The 18,636-nt window shown below is 49.5% G+C and overlaps 1 protein-coding gene across 1 annotated transcript in view; it reads right to left on the bottom strand.

Annotated features, from left to right (window-relative positions):
- TOX2 (TOX high mobility group box family member 2) overlaps positions 1–16,453 on the bottom strand; it is a 153,958-nt gene extending 137,505 nt beyond the window's left edge. The window contains exon 1 of the mRNA XM_033074890.1: positions 16,297–16,453. Coding sequence (XP_032930781.1) covers positions 16,297–16,398 — 102 coding nt within the window. The 5' untranslated portion in view covers positions 16,399–16,453. The remainder of the gene's footprint in view (positions 1–16,296) is intronic.
- Between the last annotated feature and the right edge of the window lie 2,183 nt (positions 16,454–18,636).

The following is an 18,636-nucleotide window of genomic DNA, read 5'->3' as shown; positions in this document are numbered from 1 at the left end:
AAAGAAGGAGCAAGAAGGAAGAAGAGCCAACTCCCCAAATCCTCCATTTTGTCCCATACCTATTACTATATTCTAAAATCCCAGATTCCAAACCTTAAAGGTTTGTTCCTATCTTTATTTGTCCCCTTTATGAACTGAATATGGAAGAGCTGGAGCTTGCACAGCATTTTATCACCCAAATTCATGGCTTCACACCAGCTATGAGCTCTGTTTTGCGTTGGAACAGAAAAGGGGCATTGCCACAACCAACACTGGGATGCTGCATCCTGGGAAAGCTGTGGGACAGAGCTCCAGAGCGCAGAGCTGCCCCAGCAGCACATCCCACCCAGCCCTGCACAGAGAATGCCTCCTGCTCAGAGTGGACAGTAATTTCACGATTATAAGTCACACGTTACAATCCAGAGTGTGATGAAAGGTATCTGTTCTATCACCATCTGTTGAGGGTGGGGGCAGTGATCCTGATCTCTGCAGGAGATATTCTGCTAATGGGCCATCCATTGAAACCAGGCAGGGCATTGTTCTTTATCTTTTCACAACCCATCCTTCCCCCAGCCAGTCATTTTCTGCTCATGGCCATTGAGTCCCACTGTGGGACTGATAAAATTACTGCATCCCATTGGGAGTTGCTCCAGCCAGGGGGAAGAGCCCAACATTTCTTACCAAGACAAAAACAGAGGTTTGGGGACACTAAGGGAGCCCCTTTCTCCACTGGACTCCAGAGGAAAACCGGATTTCTCCACATCACCACTGGACCTCTGGAGGGAAACTGCACCTTGTACAGGAGCACTGCTCCAACTGAGCCACATCTGTCACTGCAGGAGGATGCAGCCACCATGGAATGGGACTGCTGCCAACACCCTGCCTGATGGGGTGTCAGGCTGTACTCTGACTGTCAGGGTTTGGGGTTTGTTTCTTTGTAGTATTGTATTTCTATTTTAATTTCCCTAGAAAAGAACTGTTATTCCTAATTCCCATATCTTTGCCTGAAAGCCCCTTGATTTCAAAATTATAATAGTTTGGAGGGAGGGGGTTTACATTCTCCATTTCAAAGAGAAGCTCCTGCCTTTCTCAGCAGACACCTGTCCTCCAAACTAAAACAGCAACTTTTCATTCTTTGTCCATATATAAGCCACACCTGATTATAAGCCGCACTTCAGGTTCAGACCAAAATTTTAGTCAAAATGGTGCGTGAAATTACTGTAATCCTCCAGCAGGACATCAGAGTCATCTCCACCCACATTTTATAATTTGTAGATTACAAACTAAATGCAACATCAGGCTTAAAAAAAAGCATTGCCACCTTTGCATGGAGAAATCTTGGCTTCTCTTTCTAATGCATTTAGCTCCATTTTACAAAAATGTCCTCGTTATTTTATGTGAAAGGAAAAGAGGCAAGCAGGTGGTCCTGACTGCATGTGTCATGTATCCCCTACCACGCTGTTTTGTGACTAAACTGAACATTTCTGAACAGTCTGAACAACTGCTTGCAGTGGCCATGGGGACACAGAGCCCCCAGATGCTGTTCTCCTAATTCCTGCTGTGTCACACAGAATCATCCCAGAATGGTTTAGGCTGGAAGGAATTTAAAATTCATCTCATCCCACCCCTGCCATGGGCAGGGACACCTTCCACTGTCCCAGGGTACTCCAAGCCCATCCAGCCTGGCCTTGGACACTGCCAGGGATGGGGGCAGACAGATCATTGGATACTGTGGAAAACCAAGCAGTGCTGAGTTTTCAGCAGCCTCAGCTCCCACCCCGTGTGTGCATCTGCAGCTCTGGGAGCTGCCTGGGTGCACAGGAGCCTCTGGTGCTGGTGCAATTCCTGACATACCCAGCACCACCAGGGAGCACATCCCTACTGCTTCCCGTTTTCCCATCACAGGAAAAAAGAAAACGAAGAACTCCCCCAAACTGCAAGTGTCTGTTGGTGTTCAGATGAGAAAATAAAAGATATTTCACCAAAGACTGTTTACTCATGTGCTGATACATGGAGAAGCTTTATTTAAAGCACTGAAAAGCTTCTTGGCCCCCCTCCTCACACTGCCCAGTGCCCCCCAGTTTCAGATGTAAATGTGAAACCAGTTTGTTAGGGTGAGCTGCTGCATCACTGAGGTGAGTGAAGGAAGGAGGGAAGACGAGGAGCATGAAGAATTACATCAAGAACTGGCCCCCAGAGACCTGTGTGATGCACATCCCCACATTACACTGGCAGCTCCCAGCATCCAGGCCCACTGGGGTTTATTTGCTCCCGAGCAGGAATTCATTTTGCACTCAACTAATGTAAGCCCAAAGTGCTTTCAAACAATGCTCCTCTAATAGAGACATTACAAAAGCCATTATTTTCCTGTTTAGAGTCAAACTAAGCAAATACAAAGGTAACTTTATTTTAAACACCATCAGATTTTTGCCATCATCACAAACAACAGATACCAAATACTCTTTTCCAATATACAAGGAATTTAACTTTCATTTTTGCTGTTCTTGAAGGAGTCAAGAATGCCAGCTTGGCAAACACCAGCTTGTGCAGCAACACGATAAAGAAACTGGAAAACACTTCCCTCCAAATCCTCTTCCTTAATGAGAGTTAAGAAAGGTCTGTTTAATAATACATTTAATTTCAAGCTCTCTTCCCTCCTACTTTCTAGAAAAGCATACATTCCAATGACACACTGAAAAAAAAATCCTTTTGAAATTATTTCCAAATTGTTCCCAGTTATGTTCTTGAAAGTATTCCCAGTTGTCTGTGACATTATCAGGCTTCCTACCCACCCCAGCAGCATCCTTAAGGACTGGGAGGGGGCTGTGTTTGCTGCATAAATCCAAAGCAGCTCAGACGAAGTAGATTTGCTCCACAGGGAACAAGCCTGATCCTGGCACCCTCCATGCCACAGCTCTGCTTGTTCAGACCCTCTCTGACTTCAGCCCTGTTTTACAGAGCCTGCAGCTCCAGGCCACACTCAGCAACAGCCACCTGGCACCTTCACCTGTATCCAGGTGATTTCTAAGTGTCAGTTTTGCTAAGCAGCACAGAGATGCCTGCAAAGCTGCTGTCCCAAAGTTTCCACTCTTTCCATGCAGGGAAACTCAGAGCTGAGGTGGGCACAGGGGGTGAAACACTGAGGTGACCAAGCCAGGCCCTCTGGAACGAGCAGTCTCAGGGCAGGACTCCAAACAGGGCAGCAGGTGGGAGCTCTTCCCCAGAACCACCCAGGTGGCTTTGCACAGAGCTTTTCCCCCTCCCTGCCTTGCCATGGATGCCACGGGCAGTGCAGAGCTCTGGCACCAATGCCCTGCCCTGCTTTATAAAGCTGTTCCAGGCTGGAGGCTCCAGCACTGCACTCCTGCCCTCCCAACAGATCTTCCTGCGCCTCAAGGACTTTTTAGCCACAGGCAACACAGAGCAGTGGAGATCATTCCTGCCAGGACAGTCCCTCAGTGTTGATACTGAGCCTTGTTCCAAATGTGTCCTTGGAACTGGAATCCTCTCCTGCAGCCCCAGCACACACTGCAGGCTTCAGAGCTCCTCTGCGGCCAATCCTCTGATCTGGGACACCCTGCAGGAACACCCTCTGGAGTCCCACCACTGTAGGATGCATGGAGGACCAGAAGGTCCAACAGCTGCTGGAGGCTGCCAGAACACCCTCTTTACCTCAGTTCCATGCAGTGCCACCACAGAGCCCAAACATGGCCAGAACACCGAGACAGCTTTGGCTGCATGCAGCCCTGAGCTGTGTCCATTCCATGCGACCCCGAGTTTGAGAAACGGCAATTTTTGGTGAGAACTCCAGTGCTACATGGAAACAGTGTCCTGTACAGACAGGCTGGTTCTTGCAGAGCATCTCACAACATCTCACAGCTGTGCTGCACTACAGCACAAGCATCAGGGCAGACCCCCCAGCCAAGGAACCAGCCTGGGCATCCTCTCATTCTGTGGCAGTGAGGATTAACTGGACACTGCAATAGTTGTAGATGCACAGCAATCTTAAACCTTCATCAGCCTTACAAAGGTAATTCATTATCCTTTCTGCTCCAAAAACAAGCTCTGCCTTCCTTTACACCTTCACTGGCTCAACGTAGGTTTCAGAGGTAAAACCTGGGCAAATTTTATCAATGAGTTCAAATCTTGAGCTAAATCAGAAGGAGGAAAGGATTTACCCTAATCCCCTCCAAACATTCATCAACATCACCTGCCAGCTCAGCAGGATTTAATCTCTTTTTAATCTCTCAAAAGCAGTGGAGTGGATGGGGAAGAGGTTGGGCACACAGCAAAGGTGGATCTCTCTCTCTTTTATTTTCTTTCTCTTTTGAGAGAATCCTGGCTGCCAAATCACATGAAGCAGCACTTGAAATATCATTAGGACTTTGCTAATATCACTTTCCAGGTATATCACTGGTTTGGATAGAACACTACCTGGCTGAGGAGAAGAGGTGCAAGCCTGGATGAAACATCTCCATGAAGATGCTCCAGGAGCTCTAACTCCATCAGCAAGCACAGGGACTGCTCAGGCAGGCTCTGCCCTGGAGCCAGGGCAGGGATGGGGTGGAGATGAACCAAATGGAAGCAGAACTCTCCCACAGCATCCACTGGCACCGCTACAAACCCGTGTGCCAGAAATGCAGCTCTGCTCCGCAGGTCCCACCTGCAAACAGCTCCAACCAGCGCTGAGCGCTCCCGGGGAGCTGTCCTGCCTCCCGTGAAGCTGTGGCCATGCTGGCTTAGATGGCCGCGGTGTCGTGGCCAGTGCCAGGCAGCCCTTGGCCCCCAGCCAGGGACCCTGGCACAGCACGAGGCTGATGGCAGCGGAGTGGCGCGGGGGCGAATCCCAGCCAGCGCTCCCGAGCCCCGGATCGCAGCGCTAGCGTGAGATTCGAGGTTTACATAACACCACCGAGCGCTCTTGGCAGAAACAATTGGGATTAGCGAGGAAAGGCAAGCATCAGGAACAGCCGGCAGAGCAAAGAGACACCTCTCGCAGCAGCCCCCGGGCTAGGAGGAAAATAAATAACAAATGCAACAGAAGCAACACTTGGGCAGCAGAGAGGGAGAGGGGAAGCCTCCGCAGAGGGAAACCAAGCCTGAACTGTGGCTGAGACAAGCAGGGAATTAAAGTTTGCGTTGTTACCTCCTCCCACCCCGTTGGATGGAGCTTTGCTCTTCACCAAGGCGCTCCAGTCACGCTCAGTCATGGCCAGGGCAAAGCTGAGCCTCACGGGGCTGCAGGGCTGTGAGGGATGAGCAGCTCTCACCGACTGAGGGCTCAGAGGAGCCCAGGCAGTGTGCCTGGCATGGAGCTCCCATGACAGCCCTGCAGAGCCTGGCTCCATCACCGCACCACGCTCTGAATCCTCGAGTCACACAAACCTCCAGGGTTTCACTCTGGGATGTTCAGTACAGAATATTCCCAGTTGGAAGTGATCATCAAAGTCCCGCTCCTGGCCTGGCATGGGACAGCCCCAAGAATCCCAAACCAAGCCAGAAAAACCCCAAAAAAGGCTGGATCACCCCACTGGCCTCGTTAGTGGCTCCACAGTGGCCAAAGAGATGAGGTCCCGAGTTCCAGGTGGCCCAGCTTGCCCCTGTCCAGCTGGCTGTCCCACACTGCCACCAGAGAATGAGAGAAAATCCTAAAAGGGGGGAAAACACTTCCAGGATCATTGAGTCCAACCATCCAGCAGGGCCCCAGCGCCTTTCAGTAGGACAGAGACAAGCAGATCTGGTGCAGTGTGAGCCACAAGCCATCAGCAGGTGCCTGACTGTGGGAGTCAGAGTCAGCCAGATTTCACCAAGAGAGAACCAGGCATCGAGTTCAAGCCCTGGGAAACATTTGTTTTTAATTTAGGGTGAACCTAAGTGTTCTTCCCAGTCTTTAGTGTTGTTATGTTAATTGGTTCAAGTCCCACACTGCCACCAGAGAATGAGAGAGTCCTAAGGTGGGAAAACACCTCCAAGATCATCCAGTCCAGCCACCAACTCAGCCCTGCCAAGGCCATCATTAAACCACATCCCCAAGCACCACATCTCCTTGTTTTTGGAAGCACATGCCCACACCCAGAGAGCAGGACAGCAGCCACCAGCCCCATCTCAGCTTCTGAGGACTCCTGGTCCCTCAGCACCATGGCCTGGTGTCCCAGGGATGGAAGAGCCCCAGCAGCTCTTCAGGATCCTGTGGGTCCTGCAGCCTTCCTGCTCTATCCGTGCTAGGCAGGGAAGCAGCCTGTTCTGGAGACCTTTTAGTGCCAAGCACAGCATCCCTGCCAAGCTGGCAGCGTCCCTGTGCTCATGGCACAGTGACAGTGACACAAGCTCAACCCCCAGATCCAGCACCAGGCTCTTCCTGCCTCGGAGCTATCCAAGATTTCCAGCTCTGACGGCAAATGAGAAGCCCCAGATGAGCTTCAGAACACCCGATGACAATTCCTCAAAACAAGAGGATGTTAAAAATCCACATTTCCCAGAGAGTTCAAGCAGTGCTTTGCTGAAAATGGGAACTATCTGTGGCTTCATGTGCAGCTTCTGGAGGGCAGCTCTGGATAGCAGGACTTAAAATCAAACTTAAGCAGGAAAGTTCCCATACTAAACTCAGGTTTGCCTGCAGTACAAGGATCCTGGTTTAGAATCCAGTTTGGGTTGGAAGGGACCTTAAAGATCATCTCCCTGCCATGCACAGCATAGGAAGGGGAAGGAGCGGGAAAAGAGGACAGTAATTTTGTGCAGGGCTGCCCTCAATTCCAGCTCTTCACTTATTTCCTCTCAAACTTTCACACTGTAACCTCTCCATGCAAAAAATGTTTAAAAAAAATGTAATAAATAAATATTGATGCATGCAGGGAGAGGATGCCAGAGGCAGCTCTGGAGCCTGCAATCCAGATCCCTGCTCCCAGGACATATTCTAAATCTCAGTCAATACCACATGTTTTCCAAGGAACATTTCACATTTTATTAATTCTAACTAAAGCCCTTTTTATTGCAAACTTTCTATTTAGCATTTGATTGCAGGCACCACCACTGAGACTCTCACTGTATTAGAGCAGGAAGTCTATTGATATTTTTCTTTTCTGCCATCTCAATCCCAGAAGGTGCTATTGAAATTAGTTCAAATACACTTCCAGAGGTCCCTTCCAGCCTAAGCCACTTTCTGATTTTTAACATGTATTTGTTTCTTTGGTGCTGTCACACAAATTTGTTACCCCACTTCCACAGGTGACTGAAGCTCCATGTTGTTATTCCCACCAGGATTTGGCCTCTCCTAAAAAGAAGGCCAAATATGCCAAACAACTCACTTAAAGGCTGGCAAGTTTATGAAGCTAAAAAGACCGTTTCAATATTTTTCTCCTTTTCAAAGCCCAACTCATAAATGGAAAACCCAGTTTAATAGAGTGTTCAAAAAACCACCATTCTGGTCTGATTTAAATCAAATGGTTAAATACTCCACATGTTTGGCACAGCCAGAACTATCTGCTTTGCAAACAGATGGCCACCCACTATTAATTTGCCACTGTGACACAGAAATGCAGGTTGTCAATTAATTAAAAAACAAATGCCAGCAGTCTTCAGTTCACATTATGACCTGCAGCCTTTTCTCTTTATCTTAAGTGAAGAAAAAAAAAAAATATATATAAAGCTACCATCTACCAATGCAAACTCTTGACACATAATAAATGCTGGTCTCAGCTTGGAGAGATTTATCAAGTTTAAACCACTGTGTCACCAACATCCGTCTGGGGTAGAGGAGCCCAGACCATAATTCCAGTGTCAGTCCCTAAATATCTGTGCATTGAAGGCTGACCTCACTGTCTGGCTGCAGGGCTGGACCCACGGTGCTCGCTGGAAGGTTTTTCTTCAAGGCCTGTTTGATCTTCAATCAACAACGCTTATCAGCGCTCAAGTCTGCCAGCCATTCCCAAAAGTTTGATATTTTTAACAGCACATTCTTTTTCTCCTTTGAACGCTATTTAGAGACAAGATAATGCAGCAGGGGGAAAGCTGCCTCCCTGGGTTGAACATGAACAAACAGAGTAGAATCCGATGGGGGGAATATTTTCCATTGCTACAAGCCCCAGTTTCTGTTCTTTATGTCCCCCCCTCCCAATACTTCTGCTTTTTCTTCTTCATACAATATTCTAATGCTTTTTTGGGCCATTGCATAAGCCGAAACAAACCAGGATAATTCAGCTGGAATTCACTAAGGTTTTCATGTATTTCATTTCCATGCTGTCAAAGTTTCTCTTCTTTTAGTTGAGGACTCCAGGGTACACTGCCCCTCTTCTGACAGTAGGGACAACAGATCTAATTCCCTAAAAATACATCATTCTTAAACTGCAGGCACAATGTTCTGAGATGAATCAGTGTATAAAACTCCTCTGTGTAAAGAAGCACCCAAGAAAACTAAGAAACAGTTTTCTGTTTCTCCCCTTCCCAGCATCATCCTTCATCCTTGCATTTGAGGGTTTTTGAAAGGCTTGACAGCTCCTGAAGAGCCTACACAGCCCTACCACCTTCCCAGGGAGAGGGAGATGTTTAGGAATAAATGGGTAGGTGAAGCCGGCTGGAAAGGTGAAACTTCCTCCACAGGTATAAATGTGGAGATCCACATCTTTGCAAGGGAGAATTTCAGATGTCCCAGGCTCTGCTTGCACTTCTCCATGCACCTGGATCTCCTGCAAGGGATACTCAGTGCTCAGGGTGGCTCAAATTATTCCTGAAATAACCCCCACATGTCTGGGGGGCCCTGAACTGAGCTGCTGCTTCTGGAGAGGATAAAAGGCAGAGCCATGACACAGGTCTTATCTCCCAACCTTGGCCACTGGCAGGAACAGAGGTGGAGAGGAAGATGATTGTTTTTTCTAACGTGGAGAGGAAAAGCACCATGCACATGCAGACAGCTGGGAAGAAAGGGGATGGAGCCTCCCTGACCAGCCCAGATGGGGATGGAAACTCTGACTCATCGGGAGGTTTTGTGGAAGAGAAACCTGCTAATGTGATCCAGCTAATCCGATAAAAAAGTGCTCCTTGCTGCTGGGGGCTGGAACAGGATCCAGGGGGTCGTGGGGAAAATACAACCAGGGTGACAGTGAGGATGGTGGCACGTCACCAGAGGGGAGGGTGGCACGTGCCAGGGCTTGTCCTCCACCTCTCCTGAGCGCCTCAGTGCCAGGGCTGTCCCAGACCTTCTCCTCCAGGATGAGGGTCCCTGCTGCCTGGAACATGATGCTCATTGGGAATGGGGAGAAGAGGCTCAGAGCAGAGCTGCAGCAAGTCCTGCCACCCACCCCACAGGTCCTTATACTGTCACTGCCCTCTCCTAGCACCTGCTAAGTCATGAGATCTCAGAAACCCAGGGAGAGAAGGCGGTGTGAGAGCGAGGGGCTGAGTCCTCAAAGCAACAGAAAAAAAAAATAAACCTTCTACATTTTAAACACTGGCAAATTCAGCCTCCTGTGCCCGGGTCCAGCCCAGAATTAGAGGTCAAGAAGCTGCCTCAGACCAAGGCTGGGCTGATTTCTGCAGCTCAGGCTCCTCTGAAGCCACGTGCAGTGACCAACACAAACCAGTGCTCCAACAATCTCTCCATAAGAACAATTCCTGGCTCAGGCCCCCGTTTAACACTTCCCTCCCAGCTCCCTTCTCCACGGAGCCGAGCTGCAATCTCTCAGTCGTCAGGAAGAGATTTAATTATATCTGCAGAGGTCAAGCAATCCATGCAAAAGATGGGGGTGGAGGAGAGAGGTTCTGTGGCACAAGGCAGAGCTTCTGCCTGCAGCACCACGGCAGCCAGGGCCATTTTTCAGGGAGGAAACGGCATCCGTCAGAACAAAACCTCCAGAGGGAAACAATAGGAAAAGACTGGGGGAGGCAGACAATTAAGATATTTAGATCTGGTCACATAGCTGCAAAATCAGGTGATTTAAGGCTGGTTTCTATATAATTATTTTTTTCTATTTTTAAAAGAGTGGTATGATCAGTGCTTGTTCCAGTAAGTTTTTTTGGGATATTTCTTCCTAATGAAGCCGAGCTGAGAATCCCCAAGTACACACTATAATAATATATAATATATAATATATAATATATTATATATAATATATAATATATAATATATAATATATAATATATAATATATAATATATAATATATAATATATTGTGTATTGTATAATTTATATCATGTATTAGATAATAGATAATTGATGTACACCCTAGAATATAGTATATGCCATCTATAATTTATGTGTAATATCACAGAACATACATTATGCATTATTTAATTATATTAAAACGAGTGTAAAATCACAAAGGTGGAACATTAGAGCTCAAACCTCCAATTAGGAATTAATAGTTTGAAAGCTCTAATCACACTAACACTTCAGCCTGACTTGAGGAATACTGAATAAGATCTCAAGAGGAGGCAGAGGTGCTGCTACACGGCAGTTCAGACAGAAGCCTCGCACTCACCGGATGGAAAATTGTCAGGAAAAACACATTAGCAACACAATAACTTATTTTTAATGTGGAGCTGTTAGCAAAACACAATTATATGCTTCATTTATACTGCAAGATATAACCCAACTTATGGTAAAAGCATTTAGAGCTCGGTTTATAAAAAAACAGAGGAGTACAAAGGTAATAGGGAATAATTGCACCTTGAGGGGAAAACACTCCCCCCTCATAGTAGGGCCAGTCTGTGATGTGGAGCATCCTCACCTCCTGCTCGTGTATCCAGCAGGAAAGAGATGCAAAGTGAAGGCAGCAGGAAAGGAGAGATTTTTCTGCCAATGTTGCAGAAAGATCACAGTGGTAACAAGGACCCCCAGGAAAGGAGCTGGCAGTGCCCATCCTCACAAGGAGGAAAAGCTGGAAGAGCTCTGCGAGGTTCCAGGTGCTGTCCCACCGCCCTGGCACGAGGATCAGCCAAGCACCCTCCAAGCTATTGGATGCTCTGCTCTGTACAAGAAAATATAGTTTATAAACAGAACGTTTGCTGTGCTCTGGATGCACAGACTGATCCTGGTGCCTGCTGCAGGCTCACAGGTCCCAGGCAGAGCTGTTCACGGATTTACCCTGCAGTTGTTGTGCTGCAGCATCCACAGGCTTTGGAACACTGATTCAGGGGACAATCATTGATTTGAAGAATCATAAATAAATCAGAGAAACTTGTACAGTTTTGATCCTGAATGTTTTGTCTCCTCTGCTACAAGGACTTCCATGAATCAGGCCCTTGACAAGGTTATTCAGAAGCAGCCCAAACAAACGTGTTGTTACACACAAGTCACACCGGTCTTCAAAACATCTCCCATTGTTCCCAAAACAACCAGATTAAAGCCTCCTCTCCGTGCATGCAGAGAGAACAACATTTCCTGTGAATGGATGAACATTCATTATTTAGCTCCCAATCCCTTAAAGCCCAAGGCAAAAAATGGAGTTCCAAGCACTTTCTGCTGTGCAACCCATCAAGACCACTCTGGAGAAAGCAGGTTTGTCCCACTGAGTAACTCAATCACTTTTCAGAGGAAACCCTTGCCCATATTCAGGGCCTAAAAGAAAAAAAAAAAAAAAAAAATCTACATTTGCAAATCAACAGGAGCTGCCTGCCAAATGAGAATGAAATGGGCCCCAAATTAAAAATCTGCCGGACTTTGTTCTCCATCCAAAATCCTCCATCTCCAAAGAAAGATTTATGCTACTTCAAAACAGAGTTGGCTTCGGAAGTAGGAAGAGAAAGAATGCATTTTATCTTCCAGAATGGCAAAGCTGGAACAAGGAAAAAGGGACCATGTTTATCACTGCAATGTACAATTTATTGTAAAAGTCAAAACAGAACATTTCACAGAAATGCATTTGTTACATCGACTCCGGCTCATACCAGCTCAGATCTCATTTCTGAAGGGTTCTTAAAAGAAGAGAGCATTGGTTGCACGACCAGTAGATTTTAATGGTGTATTGGCAAAATAGTTTTTATCAATTTATCAGCTAAAAGGCAAGAGAGAGGGTGTGTGTGGAGAGGCAAAGCCGCAGGATCCTACACGGAAAATTCAGGAAAAGGTTTGATGGTGCTGATGAATCCTACAGAAATCCTGCAGGGTTAATAACAGGGCCCCCAGCACGAGGGTTCCCAAGGACCACAGGCACTTCCAGGGAAACACAGCAGTGTGGATTTGGTATTCCCAGGCTGAGGCTGAGTCCTCCTCCTCGATCCCCATCAGTTCCAGTCGCTGGAAACTGGGCTAACCATGCTAACCCAGTCTGACCGTTGTAACACCAGAAGCAAGCAGGAAGAATTTATATGTAAATTTATTTCTGCAGGAAGAATAGAGATGATAATTCACTTCCCAAAGATGCCCCTGGGGAGCAGGATCACTCCTCCTGCATCTCAGCATCCCCGCACACCCTGCATGAAAGAGCACGGGCTATCATGCTCTGGCAGGATTCTGTCACAGGCCTCCCTTGCCAAGGCAATTTTGCTTGGGCTGAGAAGGAAAAACTCCCTCCTGAGCTTCGTGGACCCACACACACAATTTAGGATCTAGGAAAAACCCTTCCATGCTGGTGTATCAGCCAGCACACCAGAACCTGTCACTAAAGCTGTGCTAAGAGCAGAATGAGCCTCGGTGTTACTAAAATGCACGTTTTTCACTGTGATCTATTTATTGCAAAATACAGCTGCAGAATCTCCCCAGAGCTCCAGTAGGAAAAATCCCCACATTTTCTCAAAGCAATTGGAGGGGTGGGAAAATGCCCCAGCAGGGAGCAACACCCCCTTAGGTGGTGTAGGAACATGCTGCTCTCACCCCAAACACCAGCACCACACATGAGCAGCTCAAAACCCTGTGAAAGCTTTCCTGGGGAAGGGGTCTGCAGCAGACACCAGTGCCCCAGGAAAATGGCCAGAGAGGACAGACAAAGGGGTTTAGACCCAAATTTAAACAAGGAATCCAAACCAGATGTAGGTGCTTCCTCTAGCAGTGCTCAGGTGGCTGATGGCAGGGATGGGTGTTGCAGTTTGGATGAGGGCTTCTCACACTTTCAGCTGAACCTTCCCGGTTCCTTGTGGCTACTGTGCAGACACCAGAAGTGTTCCTGCTGTCCCAGTGATGGAGCAGGTCCTGGATCCAGCCCACAGGATGGAGGGGCCAGCACTCCAGAGTGGGACATGCTGGCTGCAGTTTGTCCTCTCAGGTGGCTCCTGATCACCCCCACACCTTGGGCTGAGAGCCCAGCAGCCCTAAAAATACTGCCAAGGAGCATCAGGCTGAGAGCAGCAGCTCTCTGGGCACCAGGAAGTTTGGGGCTGGCTCCTCTCCCCAGCTGCCATGGCAGGCTGCTCCATGCAGGCTCACCAGTGACAGGGCTTTTTCCCAGCTTGGATGCTACCAATACTCCTGATCCATCACAACTCCTCACCAAACGCAGTCAGCAGCAGGGAGGGCTCCTTCTCCGTTACCCACTTGTGGGTGTCCAGCCCCTCACCACCTTCTCCATCCCTCACAGTGGCCAGCCCTTCCAGGGAAAACAGGGATGCTGTTGAAACAGCTAAAGAAAGGGTGCAATTTCCCCCTTCTGGGGAGGCCTGGGCTGAACTCCCATTTCATTATCCCTCTAAACATCCCTTGTCCTTTCAGAAATGGAAATGCTGATGTGCAATAGGCCCCTGCGTAGCTGCAAAGAGGAATTGTGGCTGACTGCAGCGTGCAGGCGAGACTGGAGACCTCCTGGTAACAATATCATGTCCAGTAAATGCACAAAACAATTCCATTAACATTTCAGGCTGCTCTGGGCTAAGGCAGCTCACGGCGATGGCAAAGCTCTGCTGTGCTCCCAGCGAGTTATTTATGCACAGTGACACTGCACAGCCCAGCTTTGCTGCCTCACCATAAATAAATAAATAAATAAATAAAGGGGGAAAAATACAAAACAGAACAAAACAAGCCTTTTCAATCAAAGGGTTTTAGAGTGTCTCCATAAACTCAGCAAAGCAGGAGGACAGCAAAGAGCCTGAAAGTGCTCCTTGCCCAGGTCCTTGCCACAGCTGGATTTTATCTGGGATATCTGCACACCATTGCAGGAGTATTCTTATTTTTTCAGTCCACTCTATCCTCCTCTGTAGGTTTTTTAAGAGGAAATGCTTTGAGGCAGACACAGCCCACACCTGGGCTGAGCCACCTGCACCGGACAGGAGCAATGGGGTAGGGACTGGGGTGAGGTTCTGGAGTTTCCCAGAGTATCCATGAGGCTCCAGGAAGCAGGAGAACTCTTGTTCCATGGCAGGCACGCTGCTGGTGATCCTCGGCTGGATCCCAGCCCGCAGCTGCCGGAGTTATCCAAAGGAAAAGCAGCAGCACACACCTCCCCCCGCAGCACTCCGGGCCACGGTGTGATGCTGAAGTTATACCTGCAGTCTGTCAGGGAAAGTCAGCCCGATCCATGCCGGGCTCCATCCCAGCGGCCTCATGCCACAGACAAACGTGCACGGCTGTGCATAGGCAAATGTCATTTGGTAACTCAGAAAGGAAAAGAAGGGGATGGGAGAAAAAAAAAAGCGCCCTGAATATCAGCAAAGGGTAAGTCACTTCCTTTCTTCTGCCGCTGCCTTAAGATCCTCGGTAGCAGTGACAACAGCAGCATCTGGTGGCAGTGGTCAGCACCTGGGGCGCTCCTGTCCTGTCCCGTCCGGCCCGGCCCCACCGCCGCTCCCGCTCGCTGCTCCCCCACCAGAGGCGATTTCGCGGCCGCAGCGCAGCGAGGACCCGCGGATCAATTGCGACCGCCTAATCCGGGACTAATCTCAGGGATTCAGGCCACGGATGAGCTGAGGGCGAGGGGCCCCGCGCCCCAAGGCTGAGGGGACACGGGACCAGCAGCCCCGAGCCCGAGACACTGCGAGCACGGCACAAGCCCCAGCACCAAACACTGCAAGGCAAACTAGATCATGCTGGCATCCTGCAACTTCTTGGTAAAAGCGAGTTCCGAAAGCCAGCAGGATTTGGGGGCAGCCGCAGTTGCCAGTGGCTCTCGCTCACATGATCGCAGATTTCTGCTTTCGCACACTACGGGCTGATGTTTCAGCAGGACAAATGTCCTGCTCCCAGGTGATCCGGCTCTCCTTAGTATTTTAAGAGCATATTTAGGGTTTTAAGGGCAGCGGCAATGATAACAAAACACTTCGAAGCCAGCAGTAGGCAGATAGAGGCGAAAACAATGAAAGTTGTTTCCTTTCAGTATAATCCAGCGTCTCAAAATAAACGAGAACTATTAGGTTTGCTACAACTCAATAAAATGAGATAAATAACCCAGTGACAGAGAAACAGTTAAATACATCTCTTGAGACATAAAGATTAATTTGCCGCATCTGGGAAGCCACACACATTTCCTTCTGCTTGTGTTTTAAGAGTTTGATCCCAAAGTATCACAACAGTGAGATGAGCCGAGAGCATCCTGAGCTACTGTACCGACGCAGGAGAGCATTTTCTCCTTTTATTAACTTTTTTTTCAACGCAAATACCCGAATTCGGCCCGGAAGGCAGCAAGGATTACATCTGGGATGATCCCTCTCCCTCCAAAGGGATCTGGAGGCTTTGTAGCTGAAACATCAGCGCTGTTTACCCACAGCGAGCAAGGCGATACTCGCAGAGAACTCCTTATCCCTGAAGTAGCATCTGTCCCCTTCGCTTCGCCTTCTCTAGGATGTGGGAAATTTCCTACAGCACCTCCGCGCTCTCAAATATCCCCAGCGCATCCCTCTCCCGTTACAAGTGCAGGGCGCTTCGCCTCGCAGCTGCAGCGAGCGGGGGAGATGCGGCCGAGGGAGGTGTCCCCGCCGGGCTGGGGCTCCGGGGGCACACGGACACCCCAGCCCGGGCTGGCTGTCCCCTCCGCAGGCAGGCGAGGGACGGAGGGGAGCGACGGGGCCGGAGCCCGTTCGGGAGGAGCCGCGACCCGGCCCGGGGCTCCGCAGCTTGCGGAGAAGGTGCAAAACAACAACACGGCCAAGAACAACAGGAAAAAAGTACCCGACAACAACCGCAACAAGAACCCCCCACCCCGCGCATCGCCCCGGGCCGGGCGCTCCCGGAGCGGAGGAGGCTGAGCTAACCCGGCACGGACACACGGACGGACACACGGACGGACACACGGACACCGCGCTCCGCTCCCGGCCGGCCGGGCTCACCCGACGGCTCCCCCCGCTCCGCTTCCAGACCACTTTCAAAATTCCCTCCCGCAGCCGCCGGCACTTTCCTCCCCCGTGGCCGGAGCCGCGGCGGGACACGCCGAGCCGGGCACCCCCGCCAGAAGCCCCCGGTACCTTGTTGCAGTGATAATAATCCAGCGGGCCGAGGCAAGTGGGGTCCGCGCCGGGCAGCGAGCCCACGGCGGGGGGGGCGGAGGGGTAGAACCGAACGTCCATGCCGGGGCTGCGGGCGGCAGGCGGGGGCTCCAGCGGGCATGGACCCGGCTGCGGCGGCGGCGGTGCCTGTGGCGCGGGGAGAGGGCGGGGACAGGGCGGGCGGCGGCCCCCGGCCCGCCCCGCTCCGCGCCGCCCCGCGCCGGGCCGCTATTGTTCGCGGGCTCCTCCCGCCCGGGGGCTCGGGCCCCGCTCGGGCAGCGCCGCTGGAGCCCGGCCGAGCAGCCCCGAACGCGGCCGCCCGCCGCTCCTCGCTGCCCACTGGGGACCCTGTCACATCTTCCGTGCCCGGTGTGCCCTCTCCCGACACGGGACGGTGCCCAGCGGCTCCGTTTCCCTCTGCACCCAGAGCCCAGCCGCTGATGAAGGATGCTCTCCAGCGCTGATCCGCCCTCAGTAGGGACCCCAAACAGGTGCCCCATTTGGAACCCCTAACTGCGCCTTGTTTCTGGAAGGCCTGAGTCTCTCTCCCAGCCTGGAGAGAACAGCCAGGCTCAACCTCTGCACCTGGCGTTGGCTTCCTGCTCCCCAAGGCACCGAGACCCCCGTTCTCCCCCCACCTCGGCTTTCCACACATCCCACTCTTTATAATTCAGCTCCATCCATGAGCATCCTCCCGGCCATCCCCCTCCGACTCCCAGGGCACAGCAGCACGGAGAACCCAAAAGTGTCGGTGGGGAGGGAGGGAGGATGTTCGGGGATGAACAGCCTGGGTGTGCAGGGTTCCCCCTCCCTGCTCTGCTGCCGCGCTCTCTCCCGGTCTCTTCCAGCGGCTCCCAACAGATCCCTCTGGAAAAGCAGCCCAGTGAGAGAATATTATATGCAGAGTGGTTTTGCAGTGCGTTATCCCATCCCCAGATAGAGGGAAACGCTTGAAAGTTGCAATAACCGGCCCATGTGCTGGCAGAGCTGGGACAGGGCTGGTAGAGTCAGTTTGCTGGCAAATCTCCAAGAGAAACTGCCTTTTTAATTTTTTTTTTTTCTTAGAAAAAAGCCCTCCTAACTGACTCTGAAGGCTTATTTCCAACATGCACCCTTCAGGACGTTCTGGAGCTAGAAAAGTGAGCTAAATAAATGCTGAGTTCTTCCTCCAGCATCTTTCATTGCTAGAGTAGGGCCAATTCCTGCCAAATTCAGGGAGGGGGAGGCGGGCTGGGGTTTCGAGGGAATGCCAGCTCCAGGAATCAAGTGATTATGTAAAAATCGTAGCTCTCATTTAAATTAAAAACAAGCTTTCAGCCCTCGTGGTGGTGGAAAAAATTGATTTAAGGATAAAAATTGACTTGGGCACAAAAACTACTTCACATTTATTCTTATTTTTCAAACCGTGTGATTTTTCTGGAGAACCAGCATCGATCCTTCTGCATTTAGCAGCGGAGCAGGTTGGCTTCAGGAATTCTCCACCAGGAAAGCTGCTCCAGCGGCTCCCAGTCAAAGGCATAATAGAGATGTTAATATTTTGCATTAAAACTTTGAATATCTGAGCTCCACTGATCTGTGCCCTTCCTGATTTACACAGCCCCCGAAAGAATTGGTTTTGCTGTCTCCCTGTTTCAGCAAATACTGAACTGACATGTCACATTATTAGAGCTTCATTATTTTTATAAAACCTTCCCAAGTAAAGTGACTGGTATATTATGAAGTATAAATAATTAAAACTAAACGAGAGATGTCAAAATAATGGAACAAAGTGTATTTTATGATGCATTATTCTGGCTTGTTTATCCACAAAATTCAGTAATTAGTAAGCAGCCTGTGAGTCATTAGCAAGGTTTGACTGTATTATTATCTTTATTAATTATCATAATTATTATATTTCTTATATTGTGGAGTCACTGCTAGCGGCTTTGCAGTTAAGGCAGAATTGACTTTCCTACTAAAAGCAGGATTTAATTCTGTTGTTTCCTCCAAAAATGAACACATTTTGTCACCAAACGTGCAGCATCTCCCTGGCAGATACAACCTGATTTATTTGCAGTGCCTGACCCACCCCGTCTCTTCCTTTCAGACCCTCTCAAAGCTCATTTTTTCCCCATTGAAGCCCTGGTTTTTTAGATTTACACTGCTCAGCCCTGTCAAACTCTGCATGTTCATCTGCCTCTGTTAGGCCTCAAACAGAGACTGATCTGAGACACCCAGCATCACAAAACATTATTGCTATTAATAGCCAGAATGCTTTTATTTATACATATAAATATATATATTTATATACATATATGTGCCAAGGGAAGCTGGCAGAAG

This window comes from Catharus ustulatus, chromosome 17, assembly GCF_009819885.2.
Source record: "Catharus ustulatus isolate bCatUst1 chromosome 17, bCatUst1.pri.v2, whole genome shotgun sequence".
Classification (NCBI taxonomy): domain Eukaryota; kingdom Metazoa; phylum Chordata; class Aves; order Passeriformes; family Turdidae; genus Catharus; species Catharus ustulatus.
This window is presented reverse-complemented; position numbering and strand designations above follow the sequence as displayed.